General features: G+C 43.4%; 1 protein-coding gene across 3 annotated transcripts in view; it reads left to right on the forward strand.

Annotated features, from left to right (window-relative positions):
• The window catches only part of LOC115394204 (cadherin-6-like), a 71843-nt gene that overhangs the window by 22414 nt on the left and 33600 nt on the right, over positions 1 to 15829 (forward strand). For 2 of the 3 annotated variants that reach the window (XM_030099420.1, XM_030099419.1), the window contains exon 2: positions 6184 to 6596. In XM_030099420.1, the coding sequence (XP_029955280.1) occupies positions 6357 to 6596 (240 nt within the window). In that variant the 5' untranslated portion in view covers positions 6184 to 6356. Of the gene's footprint in view, positions 1 to 4586; positions 4631 to 6183; positions 6597 to 15829 lie in introns of those variants that run through there. The other variant, XM_030099421.1, reaches the window with a different exon arrangement.

The following is a 15829-nucleotide window of genomic DNA, read 5'->3' on the forward strand; positions in this document are numbered from 1 at the left end:
TCTGAGGTAGCAGATATGAAACTCGATATGCTGAATAAAAACCAGCTCGTAAGAAATTCCTCCATTTCTCTTTCCGCTTCGCTCCCAAATTGTACAAATGTGAAGAGGCAGGCACTTTGTCGCCACCGGGCTGCACGTAGCACCGTAGCATTCTTAACCAGCTGTGACATTTTTTGACGTAGCAAAATAAAGCCTTCGCTGACTTACTCCTGGTGTTGGTCCCTTGTCAAGAGAATTATCAGGCCAGGGAGCTGTACAATATGGCTTCTAGGGTATGACAAATGTGGTCAAGGGGCGAGCGCTCCTCGGGGACGACGGCGCCCTCCATACAGTGAAAGCATTAGCTTTCCACAGTGACATTATGAAGAAATCTATTGAAAAGGCCGGCTTCCCGGTGCTGAGGGACTGGAGGTAGAAAGCTTCACGAGTCCACCCCAGAGACCGACTGGTATTTCCAACCACGCCAAGGCCTACAGCAAATCAATAGCTCAAAGTCCCACATGCTCTTCACCAGCGTCAATTAAGTAAATTCATAAAGTCGAGTGTGCTGGGAGTTGAGAGGGAAATAAAAGAGGGGGGAAAAAAATAGAGAGTGAGGGGGAGGAGAGAGAACAAGGAGGGGGAAGAAAAAAATAATCCAGTCATCTCGCAAATTTGGATGGGAAACAGAGCTGCAGTTTAGAGGAAGTGAAGAGCGGCGGGCCATTTCTCTGTGGGCATTATTAAGAAGCCTGACAGTCCATCTCGCTTTCACCTGCCTCCATCAGCACATGCACTGTTGACCTGGTAGCCGCCCCCACCCTCCCTTCCCCCACCTCGCCCTCCCGGTGCTGAGCCAGGCAGAGGACACATGCAAAGTGACCGGCTTTCAGCGAAAAGCCCCACGATAATGCATATCAGCTCGGGCCTGTGCAAGCAAAGCAGGCGGAGAGGCAAGGGGAGCGGGGGGGGGGTGCGGGTGGGTGCTATAAACTGCAGCGCATGAGGGAAAAGAGAAAGAGGGGACCTAACCCCCACCTTCAATTTGCCTCATAAGGGGAAAACGGGGCATGCCTTGGCTGCCTCTGGAAGACAGGTAGCGTAATGGATGGGCCAGTCTCCCGGCCTGACTGCTGACGCTGCTCTGACAGGACGTTTCTCCCTCTCCTTCACCTCTTCTCTCTCTCCTCGTTTGCCCCTCAGCGTTGTCACGTTAACGACATCTGATATCTAACTTTTTTAAGCACCTGTGTTCTGCATGCCGACGCTCCACTTTGGCCTCCGCATCCAGAGGGCATCCACAAAGTTTGGGATTTGTGAGAAAGTTTGGAAAGACTGTCAGACGTCAGCCGGGTTGCTCAGAAACTCCAAAGCCATTGAAGAATACAGATGATGGACATTCATGCTTGCAAGTACAATGAAAAATATCCCAAAAAAGAAAATGTAGAGAGGGTTCATTCCATTTTTAAGCTGATGGCAGGTGAGGTTTTTGATTTTTACTTTTGCTTTCAAGCTCACATTCCTAACGCCAATTCCGAAGGTGGAAACAGCGCATTTTTACGAAGAATATCGTGCGGATATTTAAAACCTCCCTTTAAATGCTGCTTTCAAAACACTCATTGTATAATCGTAGTTGTATTTCCACCAGCTAAAAGCTCACTTACATCACGTTTAATGGTATCCCATCAGCAGTACACAGTAATATAGCTGTAAAAAGATGACAGTTATGCTGTTAGTCAAAACCTACTGAAGATATTTTCTGCTGCGTTCGTACATCAGTCAGAACAAACCAAAGACTATTTGGAAACAGTTTTCATCCAACAAATGAGATAAAGTCCAACATTATGACATTCAATATCAACCATAACCCATAGTAAATGTGAATTATGATTAAGCTCTGTGTATTTTTGTGAGGAGTTGGCTTGTTTACACATTTTTTCTAGTTTTCTCACATAATCCAAAGACATCCTTAAACTCGTGTGAACTGTTGTGAGAGTACATTGCTTGTAGGTGTGCATGAGAACTCAGCTGTCTCATTATGTTATCACTGTGATGGACTACCAGACTGTATAAGATGTGCTTTTCCTTTCACACAGTGTCAGCAGGAACATACTTTCACCTCTCTGTGTCGCCTCTGTCCACAGAGATATGGGTACAGAAGCTGAAATTAATTCAGAATTTTCACTTGTCTCTGATGCTTCTTTTTCTAGACGAGGGTTTCAGTTAACAGTCTATTGACCTATATTGATTATATACATTTTTCAGGTAAAATATCAGCTGTCTTTTTATCAATCCATCACTCGGTTTATGGATCCTGTTAGTCCAAACTAAGGAGAAAAAGTTCATCAATCCAGGCCAAGAGGTTTGACCCATGGGGGTCATTTATCAATTTCCCTTTGACTTCCTGTTTATCATCCCTCTGTCCACCGCTTTGACACTCTATTTATCTGGACAAGAGTCACATCCATCCATCCATCCATCCATCCATCCATCCATCCCATTTCAACCTACAGTTTATTCATCCATCCATCCAACTCTTCATCCAGCCCAAGGTTGTTGGTGTTTTTGTGTATTTTGATATAGTAGTGGCTTATTTTAAATGACCTAAAGTACTTTTTGTACAAAAGGTGCTTTAGAAATAAAACATGGTTGGTTGGTTCGTTGGTTACGTTAGATAAGGTTAGGTTATGTGGTTGTGTTTCTTTCTTGTTTCTTGATCAATTTAATGAACCACTGGCCCATCCATGCATGTCTTGACTGATACCATCGTTTTACCAACTACAAGAACCTTGAAGGTTAGTTTTAGTAGCATGAAGAAGCAGCGTGAAGAACAGCTGTGAAAAGCCACATAATGCATACAACAGATCAGTCCCAATGTGACCATGACTCCAAGTATTACAGAGGGTGCTTTATTCTCAATGTACTTAATTTATTCTTGATTTGTCAAGTATGGCTCAAGTCTGAACAAAGTATAGAGAAGTGATGAATGAAATGGATGGATTGGTTATTGGTTGCAGCTCTTATCTAGCGAACAGATGAATGAATAGTTGATGGACAGATTGTTAGTTGTCACTCTACTCTATATAAAGAGGGTATAAATGACAGCTGGACTGGTGTTTGGTCAGACATCAAGCCAAAAAAGTTGCTAGTATTTAAATTGTGTGTATGATGTACAACGTGATGACCATGCGAAAGCAGTCAGCACACTTAAGGATGGATCTGTGTACAATTTATGTAGAAGGAATCTGTGACTCAAACCCAGCTTATTTTCTTTTCTTTGTGTTTTGAATGTTTTCCTGTCTGTTTTTCTATTCACCATTTCTTCCACATGCAAAGCATTTTCGAGCCACCGTTTGGAAAGCGGAGAGAGAGAGCGAGGGAAGAATGCTCCTTACAATAGATAAAGTGGGTCTGCAGTTTACTGTGAGCCTCTCCACTTCGCCGCGTACACAAGGAGGGCGAGGCAAGGTGTGCCGCGGCATTTTTTAAGAAAAACTGCTCGCAATTCAACAAACATCTTTACATGACGCGGGAGCCCGTGGCCTCGGTGAACTCTGCGACGGGCTCGCAGGAGCGAAAGCAAACAAGACAGTCAAGCTGTTTTTTTATGAACTTCTGCCAGTTGAACAGACAGAACCAAATAGCTGAGAAACACACAATTGTATCAAACTCCCTATTATGTTTTGAACTGCATCTTTCTTCAACCGCCAACAGCTTGACAAGAGTGGCACAGTCGTGAAATATGCAGCTACTGTATTTTGTTTATTGAGCCAACAAAGACGCCCAGCCAACATCAAAACCCCTGCACAAAAAGTCGCTACAAAGCGGTCCCAGTCGATGCAGCGAGGCATCTGTTTGTATAACTCTCAGCGGTTGTTCTGTGACATTGCTTGATGGTTTTTTCTTCACTTCTTGCGGTATCAGATTTTTTTTTTTTTTTTTTTTAAGATACTAAACTTAGCTCTGGTATCCAAGAGGAAACGGTGGTATCGTGACAGCGCTGCTGCCTCCTCTCCCTGTAGCGGGCACCTCTTCTCTTCTCTCGCTCCATTTCTTCCACGCCCCCCCCCCCCCCAACTCAGCTCCCTTCACTCTGTCTGGCTCCACTCCTGCATGCAGGTCAGGGTACTTAATTCACGTCCAGAGACATCGTTTTCCTCGATCCCCAACACACCGTGCGAGGGAAGACGACTAGACCTTCCTGCCATACATTGGGTCTAGTCTCGTCCCCCCCACCCCACCCCAAAACACCACCCTCCTTCTCCCCTTCTTGCTCCTGCCTTCTGAGGGCGCGCGATACGGCGAAACGCTGCAGACGCTCCCCAGCGGACTCGCTGATAACCCTCCCCACCACCACCACCACCACCAAACCCCAGCAGAGGAACACTGCCGGCCTGGATATCGCCCAGCCGCCCAGGAATAATGAGAACAAAAGCATAATACATGGCCTTCTTTCTCTTCCTGCCACCCCCTCCTCCTCCTCCGCCACCTCCGTCCTGCGCCGCTCCTCTCGTTCCTCCGTACATGTGCCAGCGTTGGCCTTTGGAGGACGGCGGACAAGAGGAACGGGGACGGGAGGGAGGGGAGGAAATGACTGAGAGACGGGAGAGCGGAGATATTCCGCCGTCCCACATCAGGGCCATTCTCCACGGTTTGCAAACAGTCATTTTGCTCGGTATCTTTACACTGATCTTAAGGTAATAAACTGGGGTTGACATTGCCCAGGGTCTCCATTGGCATTCTGCTGGGTCCGATAACAAAGTGTGCTGAAGCAGATTGTTTAAAAAGATAGAAGCGACGGCCGCTCCACACACGGACTCGCTCTCTATTAGATGTTGATTCTGGGGCTTAATGCAGATAAAGTGGTTCTACCCATGCTGTACAAGACGTAAGCCTCCTATACATCCATGTGTAAAATTTCTAATGTGATATTTATCGGGCGAGGCGGCGCACCGCTCGCCCATCAATCAGGTGACTGACATTCAACATACAGCACGTGTTCACATGGATGGATATCAGGGGCTGTGAGAGTGTCGAGTGATTTCGAGTCTCTTCTTCACACGCCGCTTTTATCATTTCAGTCTCAAGCCTGTGTTTGACCCGTATTAGACTACTGTGAGTCTTCTACCTCCAATATTTTTCATATTTACATCCACTCTACAGATTGTGATGGATTTTTTGAGGAGTATTTTTCAGATTGTTGGTCTGAATCAATTTCTGGAGTACTCTTGTGTTGCGTTGGTACATTTTTATTATTCAGATTATTATACAGAGGAAAAAACTTTATTTCAAATAGAAAGTATGAAAAAAAATTACATTTCGTTAAAGCTTTATCCCATGAAAGACTTTTCGAAATTAATTGCAAATCATCTGGAAGTTCAAGTTTAGTAAAAGAAAGAAAAACTGAAGAAATGCTGTTTTTGAGTTACACATGAACTAGAAGTAAGTATGTTTACTGGACATTTCAAGTGAAAACACATTATTTTTCTGTTTTTGTTTTAGGGTTTCAGAAAAGTTTCTCGTTTACCATGACAATGTTTTGAAAATGATGTCTGTTTCCACTGAAATGACAGAAATGCAGAAGGCGATACCGTGAGCATGCTGGGTGACGAGTTGCCGTCATGAAATCTCACACACAGTCCTACTACTGGCTGTACTGAATTACTCACTTACTTTTTTAGTAGATTTCCACTTAGTGATGAACTTGGATAAAGACTTATTCCCTCACCTATTTATCTTTGTACATACTCCACTATGTAAGTATTTACTGAAGCACACCAGAAAATAAAGATGAAGGCCTCTCTTTTGGTCAAGAATGTCTTGAATAGTTTGTGTTGTGGAGAAGTGTGCTTTGTTGTCATTTCCCACTAAAATCAAGGTTTTCTGAGTAGAGTGACTTTTGCACACAGTTTTTTTTTAAGCGTAACTTGAAATTCTAACTCACTATCAGGGAGTGTTTATCGCATACATTTCTTTGTTTGTTGAGTTTTATTTGAAACCGCGCTGCTTATTTTGGGCGAGAATTGACTGTTGATTATTTAAAAGGAAACCAATTGAGGGAAAGCAGCTTTCCTCTCATGCACTTTGTCTTCTTTCGCTCTCAAAGACACTGCCTCTTCAGGAGGCTCGACCCAGATGAGGAGGGTCTTGACAAACGGCCGCACCCCCACCTCCAGGTGTTGACGCTCTGTTTCCCTGTTCCAGGTGCCGCTCGCCGCCCCATGTGAGCCTGAGGAGAACTTCCTGCTTCGCTCGATTACAGCATGAGAACTGATCTGACACTCTGACCCGAGCGAACCACCGGACGCAGACCGCTGAGGGGGGGGGCGAGGCGGGGCAGGCAGAAGGCCGTGGTGGGTGCCGGCGGTGGCGTGGACATGGATAGACGGAGCGTTTGCCTGCTGCTGGCGATGCTGTGGGTCTCGGCCCACCTCGGCTCTCCGGGGCTGGGGCTCAGGGCCCTGCGGAGGACTACAGGGGGGCGGAGGGGGTCCGCGGGACTGACGGGGGAGGACGCCAACGGGGTGCCGCTCAGACGCTCCAAGCGGGGTTGGATGTGGAACCAGTTCTTTTTGTTGGAGGAGTACACCGGGACGGACTTGCAGTACGTCGGAAAGGTAAAAAAAAACAAACAAAAAAACAAAAACAAATCACCCAGTGAAACATCTGCACCACATCTGCTCTGTTGGACCAGAACTTGTCGCTGATGAAAAGCAGCTTCACGCCAACAGTGGAAAAAGCAGCCTCACACAAAAATTATCACACGGAGATTAAAACAATACGCCGTGCGATGAAAGCACCTGAAACGGAGGAAAATACAGGAATCGGTTAGTTTTGCACAGAGTGCAGTTGGATGGGTTTCTACTCAGTAAGCCTTGCAAATGGCATTTTGAATTCATGCATTTTAAAACAATGGGCCTGATGTAAAATTCAAAAAGAATGGTTGTGCAGCATCTTAACGCTTTATGGGGCCACTCACCACAATTGGTCACTTCTAGCTTCTTCTGGCTTCTTTAATACTAAACATGATCAATTTAAAACTCTAAAAAACACATCAGAAAGGTTGTTGAAGCTTTTTCAAGCCTTCAGTGAGAATTTAATCCTGTTTAGAGACTTTAGAGACTTTTTTTTCCACAATAGGATGTGAAATGCATTGTGATTTAGTCACTTTTACACTATTCAGCTCAATGAACTGAAATGAAACGAACCACAATTCATCTTATCGACCGCAAAAACTGTTAATTTGCAAAACAACTGACTGAAGGTATTGTACAGTTTATTTCATCGATGAATGAGTATTATGAAGTGAAAAAAGGTTTTGTGCAGAGGACACCAAAGAGCTCCAACTCCAGATTCACCTGTTGGCGCGATGTTTGACAGAGTGTTTGGCTTTTCTTTTTACACACCCGATTCTCCTCCACACCAAGTTCTCCAACTCAAGGTCACGGGAAACACAGAAGGTCAAACACATTTTAGTTCAGGGCCCACAGTCCACAGGGTCCAGTTTCATCTTGAGTGAGACGAACCATCAAAATAGTGCCATAATGACCTTTGAATTTAAAATTTAAATTGTTTTTGTTGTGGAGCAGAGTTTACATGAGGATGATGTCTGTATTTTTGCAAAAGCAAACAGTTATGACCAAAATTAGTACAATCTTGGCAACGTTTTGGTGCAAAATGCAGTTAAATGTCCAAAAAACGTCTCCTGTAGCTAGTGTATAACACATCTTGTTGCAAACTCATGGCTTTCAGGCTACTTTGATCACCACGAGGCCGCTATCTTTCATGTCAGCATCTTCAATATCTCAGCTCAGGTCTCAGTGCCGCATACGACTACGATCAATAAATCGTTGGCTCCACCAATCCAAATCAATCACAGTGGTTGAGTGCCACTCAACAATTTTATGTGTTTAACTTGAGTCTTGAGTTATTTTGTTGTATTACAAATCTATGATTAGCAGCTTTTAAGGAAGAAAACCCCCTGGTTTGGATGTTCTGTCTGTATGTGCATTGGTTTTCTCCCACAGTCCGAAATCATGCATTGCAGGTTAAACTGTGCTTCTAAATTGCCTGATAGTTTGAATTTGTATTTGTGCTGTGAGGGTAACAAGGAACTTGTACTCCGGACCCCTCCAACCATAAAGCGATATGGAAGCGATATAGAACTGCAGCCGATCCTGTTCTCACAGTCTCCGGCTCCTTCCTGCAGTTTTTCAATTTCCGACCTCACTTTCCTCCGAATGAATAAAGGAAGCGTTCTGTTATTGGTGTGTTCGGCTGTAACCACCCATCACGGCCGAGAGGGACCTGAAAAGAAAAGGACCATGTCCAGAAAGTCAGACGTCATTAGAAAAGCTCCGGGTGACTGGCCGGGACTGTTAGGTTGATGAGTGGGCTCTCAGGGCTGGAAAACACTGCGGTAATGACCACTTTAGTGACAAAGATGTTCGCAACAAAGACAAAGCAACAACTTCCATCTCGCAAATTATAACTTGCAGCCTTTGTTTGCTCTCCAGGGATGGGTTTCTTTTCCTCTCCTGGTTTTGCGTCAATGTAACACCACGTGAACCTTTTACATGGCAACGTTTGAAAAGCTTCTATTCTTGCTCATTTGAAAAACGTCTCATTATGGTGCTGTCATGTTAATACATATTTATTAAGCCTGGAATCATTCTATTTCTTTTAGTAACACACATCCATCATTCCAAATTAATGCAACTTTTACCAGATATTTCTTCATTTGCATATTAGTCATTCACAAAAAAGGAAAGAAAAGCTGATAGATCCCAGCCTCAAGGTTTCTAAATTTTCCAAAATGAAGTTCCTGGATCAGAATTCTAACCACCTGTGTTGGCTTTGTTAGTAACACTAAAGATGTATCAATTCAGTTCATGGCCACTGGCATCCAGCATAAAGAAAATAAGACCCTCTAACAGGAGGAAATGTCTAAAAAGGTTCTTTTTACATATATGGACGCGGGATAAAGAAATAAGAGAAAGAGAGGAGAGAGCCACAGATTATATAAAAAAAACATACAGGAACTGATCTGAAGAACATTTGTACAAAAGTGCAAACATGACGCATGCACACACCGTGGAAGATGATCTATCAACAGAGCGCACTGAAGATTGAGTGTGACAGACATGCAAAATAGCCCAGACGACCCATTTACCATGTTTGCTTAATAGAATATCAAGAATATTTAGAATATTCAGTGTGTGCACCCAATCATACCAAACACTACTATAAGTTTTAATATACAGCGCAGTGTCATTTACTGCCTCTGAACACACTTGTGTTGTTAACACTGTTTTTGTATTGAAAGAAGGTATGAACTGTCTCAGCCATTATTGTGATAAGAGGCGTTTCCTCAGCTGGCCTCCCAGGACTTTTGTTTGTGCATTTTATTATAAGATGATTTTACTTTGACTTTTTTGTTTGTGTGTTTGTCACATTCAGATTTACTCGCTGTATAAGGTAAAATATGTTTTGCAACTTTCTCCAGTCAGACACGTGCTACTTCACATTTTTGTGCTTATGGGAACTGAGTGTTCCGCTGTGGCACTTTTGGACTCTGAGGTCTCTATTGTTCAGTAGACGCTGATTGTTAAGCGCTTTGTACATGAAGAGAACAAGTCAAAGCCATTGTGTAAAAACTGTGATCTCTTTCTCAACTCGTTCTTGTCAGTACTTTTGCTGCAGCATTTTGAATCCACTGGAGAATTTTCAAAGATTTAATGGGACACTCTGATAATAGGGAATTACAATAGTCCAGTTTAGTAGAAACAAATGCGTGGCCTAATTTTCAGCCAATGAATTCCTGGTTTTAATGATACTGCGCATAGGAAAGAAGGCAGTCCTGCAGACTTGCTTAATGCGTCGGTTAGAGGGCAAGTTCTGCTCAAAGATGAGTCCCAGGTTCCTCACAGTGGAGCCGCGGGCCAAACTGAAGTAAACTAGAGTCTAGAATCGAACATGAGATCGTCTGGTAATGAGCTGCTTCAAAAATAGTAATCATGGGAATAATTCCATCAGCAGTTGACATGACACGATGCTCTGATTGGGTGCTGTTCCTCTGCCAGGCATCCATCCATCCGTCCATCCCGGGGCATCGTGTGCTGCCGGCTGTCCGATATACTTTGTGCTTACTGTTTGCCGCTTGCGTGATGTCCATTCTGCTCACATCAAACCATCCTTAAGCGGCTGTCTGGCCCTACAGTGAAATACGTCTTCCTCCGAAGGTCCTATTTGTGCAGCAAAACGCAAACACGGTGTCGACCCAGATAATATTGGAGGGACGCGGGAGACACATGCATACGAGAGGACGGGCCAAATAATACTTGCTTTACATGCAGCGGAGCGGAAGTCAAGATATCCGTCTCCTCTTCCAACCTACTGTAATTGAGGAGATTGTGCAGCGTCGTGGCAAGGTCAGGACGGCTGTGGGGGGGAGAGAAAGCCGGTTTTGTGCACGGAGCTGAATGGGAGGCTGCTGCTTTGCATTCCTATCGTGCATCCACGGAGGATAGAGTCGTCCAACCAAATGAGATTCCGCAACATACGTCCTCCCGCGAGCGAGCGAGTGAGTGGGTTAGAGTGGGGCGAGGGGGGATGCTTTGACTTTCAGGCCGGGCCTAAAAGGATTACAACGTTCGCCACGGTACCAGACGGACAAATGGGGAGGGGGAAGAACAGAAAAAGAGTTGAAAAGGACAAAAAAAGAAAATAGAGAACGAGTGGAGATCAAAAGTGAGTGCGGAGCTTGATCAAACCGCTTTGTCTTTGGAGGGTGGTGATTGATGTGCCGCTCGTCCTCTTAGCTTGTAAAAGGACTAATAGCAGTAGAAGAATGGATTATCTGAGTATGGTACACACTTAGAGAGGCAGAGGCCGAGGCCCCTACGAGCCCGTCTCCTGAAGACACCATTAAACCATCAACCTCCGAGCAGCCAACTTAATCATGACTCTGAGCGCTTGTTATTTCACCCCCTTGGCAGACCCCCCCCCACGCACACACACACTCCCGGTACATGCAGCTGGCTGCTTCTCCCTCATTGTGGAGCTCACTAGCCAGTTGTCACATAGGACCGCAGTATGTAGATCTTATCTGATTGCAATTACTGTTTGTTAATTGCTTGATAAAGTACGAGTGATGAATGAGGCCCTGAAGGGAGCGAGCGGCTTTCGAGTCGAACACATGGCCCAACATTCAGAACAACCATCTGCATCTGTATCCTCAGGTGGAGGCCATATTTCCTGAACACGGGAAGGAAGGCAAAAAAAAAAAAAAAAAACGAAAAAACAACAACAACGAAACGCACAAAAGACGGAGGCGCTTTTGTCACTGCCAGTGACATTACGGCGAAGCAGAGAACAGCAGCATGGAACAAAACCACTTTTGTTTGTACCGGGGTTGCAAAAAAAAAAAAAAAAAACAGAATAAAAAAATGAATTGGAAAAAGCACAATGACAGGTTATTATAAACAAGGGAGCTGCTCTTGACACACAGTAAAAGATAGAATGATGAAACTGCACTTGAATTACAACATCCCGTCTCCAGTTATTTGCTAAACTCAATCTTCCCTCTGGTTTAGTGTGTCGCCTTTATTTTTTATATATATATATATATATATTTTTTTTTTTTTCCTTTTTCATCCAGGTGCAAAGAGCGCTAACAAATGAAATTGCTATCTTTCCCGAACGAGCGTAACAAAGGCAGTTGGAGCAGGAAGAAATTAAGGGGAGCGATCGAGATGAGGCAGAGGAGAAGTGTCTGGCGGTGTCTTGTCGGGGAACTGGTTGGCTGCTAATCTTGCTAATCTTGCTGTATTGGCCAATGATTTTTTTTTTCCCCTTCCTTTCTCTTGCAGGAGGTGGAGGATTGTAGGAGGGGGGGGGGGGTGTATTTGTGCACTCACTGCCTCTCATTAGCAGGCGAGCTGCATACAGGCCTCTGAGGGCCCGGGCTGTCACTGGGGGAAGAAGATGTTTGTTTATTTCATTATTTCTTACTTTACCAAAGGGCACATATCCACTGAAAATGGTTAATGGCCTGTGGTTGAGGAGTGTTTGTGCTGCACTATCATATCTCATAAAGTATTTACAGCCCCTGATAAGCCCCAGTGGTTCTGGGCCTGGTGGGTAGACTCCTCAATGTAGTCCCCCCAGCAAGCGGAGCGCTGCTCTCCGCATGCGAACAAACACAGCGGCGTGCGCGTGCACGCGCACGCGCACGCAAACTGTAGCCTCCAGGATCGGGCTCCAACTCAGAGGAAAGACAAAAAAAAAAAAAAAAGGGAAAAGCTGATGAACACGGACATAATCTGCTTCCCAGTTCTGTGTGACTCAGCGGTCGAGGCGACCTGGGGAAAGGACTCGGGCGTCTTATGGCAGCCAAGTGGAAAGGTGCAGGGATTTGTGTGTTTGTTTGTGTGTGTGCGTGTGTGTGTGTGTGTGTGTGTGTGTGTGTGTGTGTGTGTGAGTGGTTTTTGGTCCCTGCTCATGCTCCCCTCCTCATTACCAGCTGCTCACCTTGGCAGAGCTGCAAGGAGTTAGCAATATGGGCAACAGGCCTGGCTGTACCCCGGCTGTACCCCCCAGGAGCCGACGTTGGCAGTGTTTATTGATTAGTCGATAAGTTCCCTCTTGTGCGCCGGAAAGCGGAGGAGGGGGGTTATTACTTCAATTACGCTCCTCTGCTCTGCAGTGCAAGCAACAGAGTTAAAAAAAAAAAAAAAAAAAAAAAGGTGTGAGGAGGTCTTGTGGCGAGGAGACCCGGCAAACATCTGTCCAACAACGTTACAGGGGCGAAGCGATGCCTGAGCGAGATACGCCAACATGGCCACAGCATCGCAAATTATCTCCACGCTATCGCCTGCCTGCCCGCCTGCCGCTGCTTCGGACACCCGGTGGTTTTATCGGGGCGGGATTAATTAATCTGCTGTCATCGACATTCAGCCCCCTCCGTAATAAAATATGAAGTCATCCGTTCAAGCCCTGTTAGTGAGAAAAAAGAGTAAGTTCAATTCAGTTTTCATTTGTTTTACTGTCACTTAAAAAACTGAAATTAAACTCAAAAAGTTTTTTCTTTTTCTTTTTTTTTTTTTTTAATTCTGTTTAATTCGTTCTCAAAAGTTTAGTATCCCGACTTTCAGGACAATGTTTTTAAGTGAAAACTAATCAGCTGAGGGTGTCTGTTTACATGACAACGGTGCTTGCAGCTTTTGGAAACAACTTTTTTTTTTAAAACAGCAAGGTGAAACCTTTGTAAACACTCTGAATCCATGCACACAGAGGAAACGCAGCCTTTTGGAAATGTTGCACTGCTTTTTAAACTGATCATTTACCATGGCAGCAGGAACGTGTGATGATCTTCAGCACTTTTCTGTTGTTGTCTTGGTTGACAGCATTACCATTATGTTCACACAATCTGGTTTTAGCCTGCCGAACCAAATGAAGAGTAAATGTTTTAATATTAGTGCTCTATCTATTTATTGTGCAGCCTTTTTTTCTTGTAGTTTGAAACCAGTTTTCTCTTGCTTGAAGTGACTCATTTTTAGTTGCAAGTTGGTAAAATTTGTGATTTTCTCGGCTGCCTCTTAAACTTCAATTGTGTAACTGATTGTACTTATTTGTTGAAAAAGAAAAGAAACAATTTTGCAATCTTCACAAGACATTGCAAAAGGTACTTTATACATTCAGCTGAAATTGTGAACATATGAAGCATTTTCTTTGAACATTCTAACTCCTTAATTTGACTTTCTCAACTTATTTCTCAGTTTTTGCATTGACATTTTAATGTGATACTAATTAAAGTTTTTTCCATCAGTTATTCAGATTTTTACAATATTGTTTGCTTCAAATAACTGAAGGACACATATACTGAAGATGAAAGGCTTTGATTTCAATTTTGGATTCAGAATACAGGTTTATTTTCTATAAAAAAGCTTCTAAAATATCAGTATTGAGCCCACAAATAATCAAAACAACTTCTTTTTTGTTAACTGTGAGACATTTCTGTAATGCCGATAGATGCTGCATTTCTTTTCAGGTGGATATTCTTATCACAAAGGTGCAAAAAAAATAACAAAAGACAGTAAAATCCAAGTTCATCGGTATTGAAATTTCAAACAATTTGGCTGTACAGTGATGACAATATTCTGTGTAATTTGATAGATGAGGGGGGAAAACAGCATGAATTATATTCAACAATGTTAAAAAAATAATAATAATAAAAAATCTTCAGCCAAATTTAGCAAGTTCTTTTATTTCATTTATTCACAGTGATATTTCTGGAAAAAATACAAGACCGACCCTTAAAAACATCAATATCTACAGTTTGTCTTCAGTTATTTGCACGTGGCCGGCTATTTGGATACAAACTGTTGGCGAGGAAAATACAATCGCAACTTAAAACGCTGACTTCTGCATGTGACTCATTAGAGAAAAAAAGACAAGAAAAGATATCAAATGTGTCATGCCATGCTACGTTTCACCTTTAAATCTCTGCAGCTCCGAGAGCACATCTCAAGTTTACACATCAACAGTCATTTGAAGGGCTATTTTTGTGCACAGTCTGAGGCTACCATCTGGCTTCGTAGTAGGCAGCCAGTTCTCGACAGGCCGGGACACGAGGCCTTAAAGGCTAACTGGCTAATTGCCCTAAGCAGCCCATTTCCAGTGCCATCTTTTTGGCCCGGCTCGACTGAAGCGCAAATGGCGGCCAGATCGAGTCCGCGCTAACATTTGCAGCACTTGAAGCTGATTAATTTCACAAACAAAGACGGCTCGCTTATAAGTTCTCACGCACAGATGTCTGATGAGTGCCACTTCACTTCTCAGCCCACTTCAAGCTGGTGGATGAAGCACGGAGGGAGGGGAATAAATATCTTGTAATATGAGGGAAAAAAAAAAAAAATCTAACCGATAGATGGAGAAGACTAATTGAGTGGAAGGTTTGGAAATATGTAGCATGTCACTGGTGATATAATGGATTAAATAAATGCTGATTTACTGCAAAGGAATCCTCTTGTAGAGCCAGTTTCCTGTGTGATCGCCGTCAGTAGGCTCAGCTGTCCTTGTCCGTCCACAAACATGACAGTAATCGGAGACAACGGTTCGTTTTAAAAGAGCACTTTGACATTCGGGAAATTCAACAAAAGGACAGTTTCAGATGTTCATGCTCAGATTGAAGTCTGAGAACATGGGAGCAAGTCGTCTGACTATTTCACCTCCAAAGCTTATTAACACTTGACACTTTTGTAGGCGCCACCGAAGCTGGTAGCTGGTTTCATCTGTTCTCGTCCAGAAGCCACGCTGGTTTTCTGCTTGCACCCGTGGATGTGTTGATCCTGAATTGAATGTCTGGCGTGTTGTGCTCGGTGGTGTTTCTGGGCTGCTTTAAATGAAGGCAACAATTGAGAGTAAACCCAGAGCCGTGACTCTCTGGAGGCCGCCATTGTTGCTGTTGTCCATCTACTCAGTTGTGGTGTGCATGCACAGTGGCATCGTTTCAGAATAATAAAAAAAAATAAAAAAAAAATATATATATATATATATATATATATATATATATATATATATATATATATATATATATATATATACATATATACATATATATATATATATATATACATACACACATACATACACACATACATCTATGTGTGTGTGTGTGTTTGTGTGTGTGTGTATATATATATATATATATATATATATAAAGTTTCCCCCCCATTTCTATAGAGCCGGCGTTTGAGCTTTTTTCTAAAAGTTCCACTCTAGTAACTGTTTTCATGTAAACAAACACCCAAAACGCAGTGAAGCAAACGAGACCTTAAACCTACACTAA

The sequence above is a fragment of the Salarias fasciatus genome, chromosome 9 (genome assembly GCF_902148845.1).
Source record: "Salarias fasciatus chromosome 9, fSalaFa1.1, whole genome shotgun sequence".
In the NCBI taxonomy this organism is placed as follows: Eukaryota; Metazoa; Chordata; class Actinopteri; order Blenniiformes; family Blenniidae; genus Salarias; species Salarias fasciatus.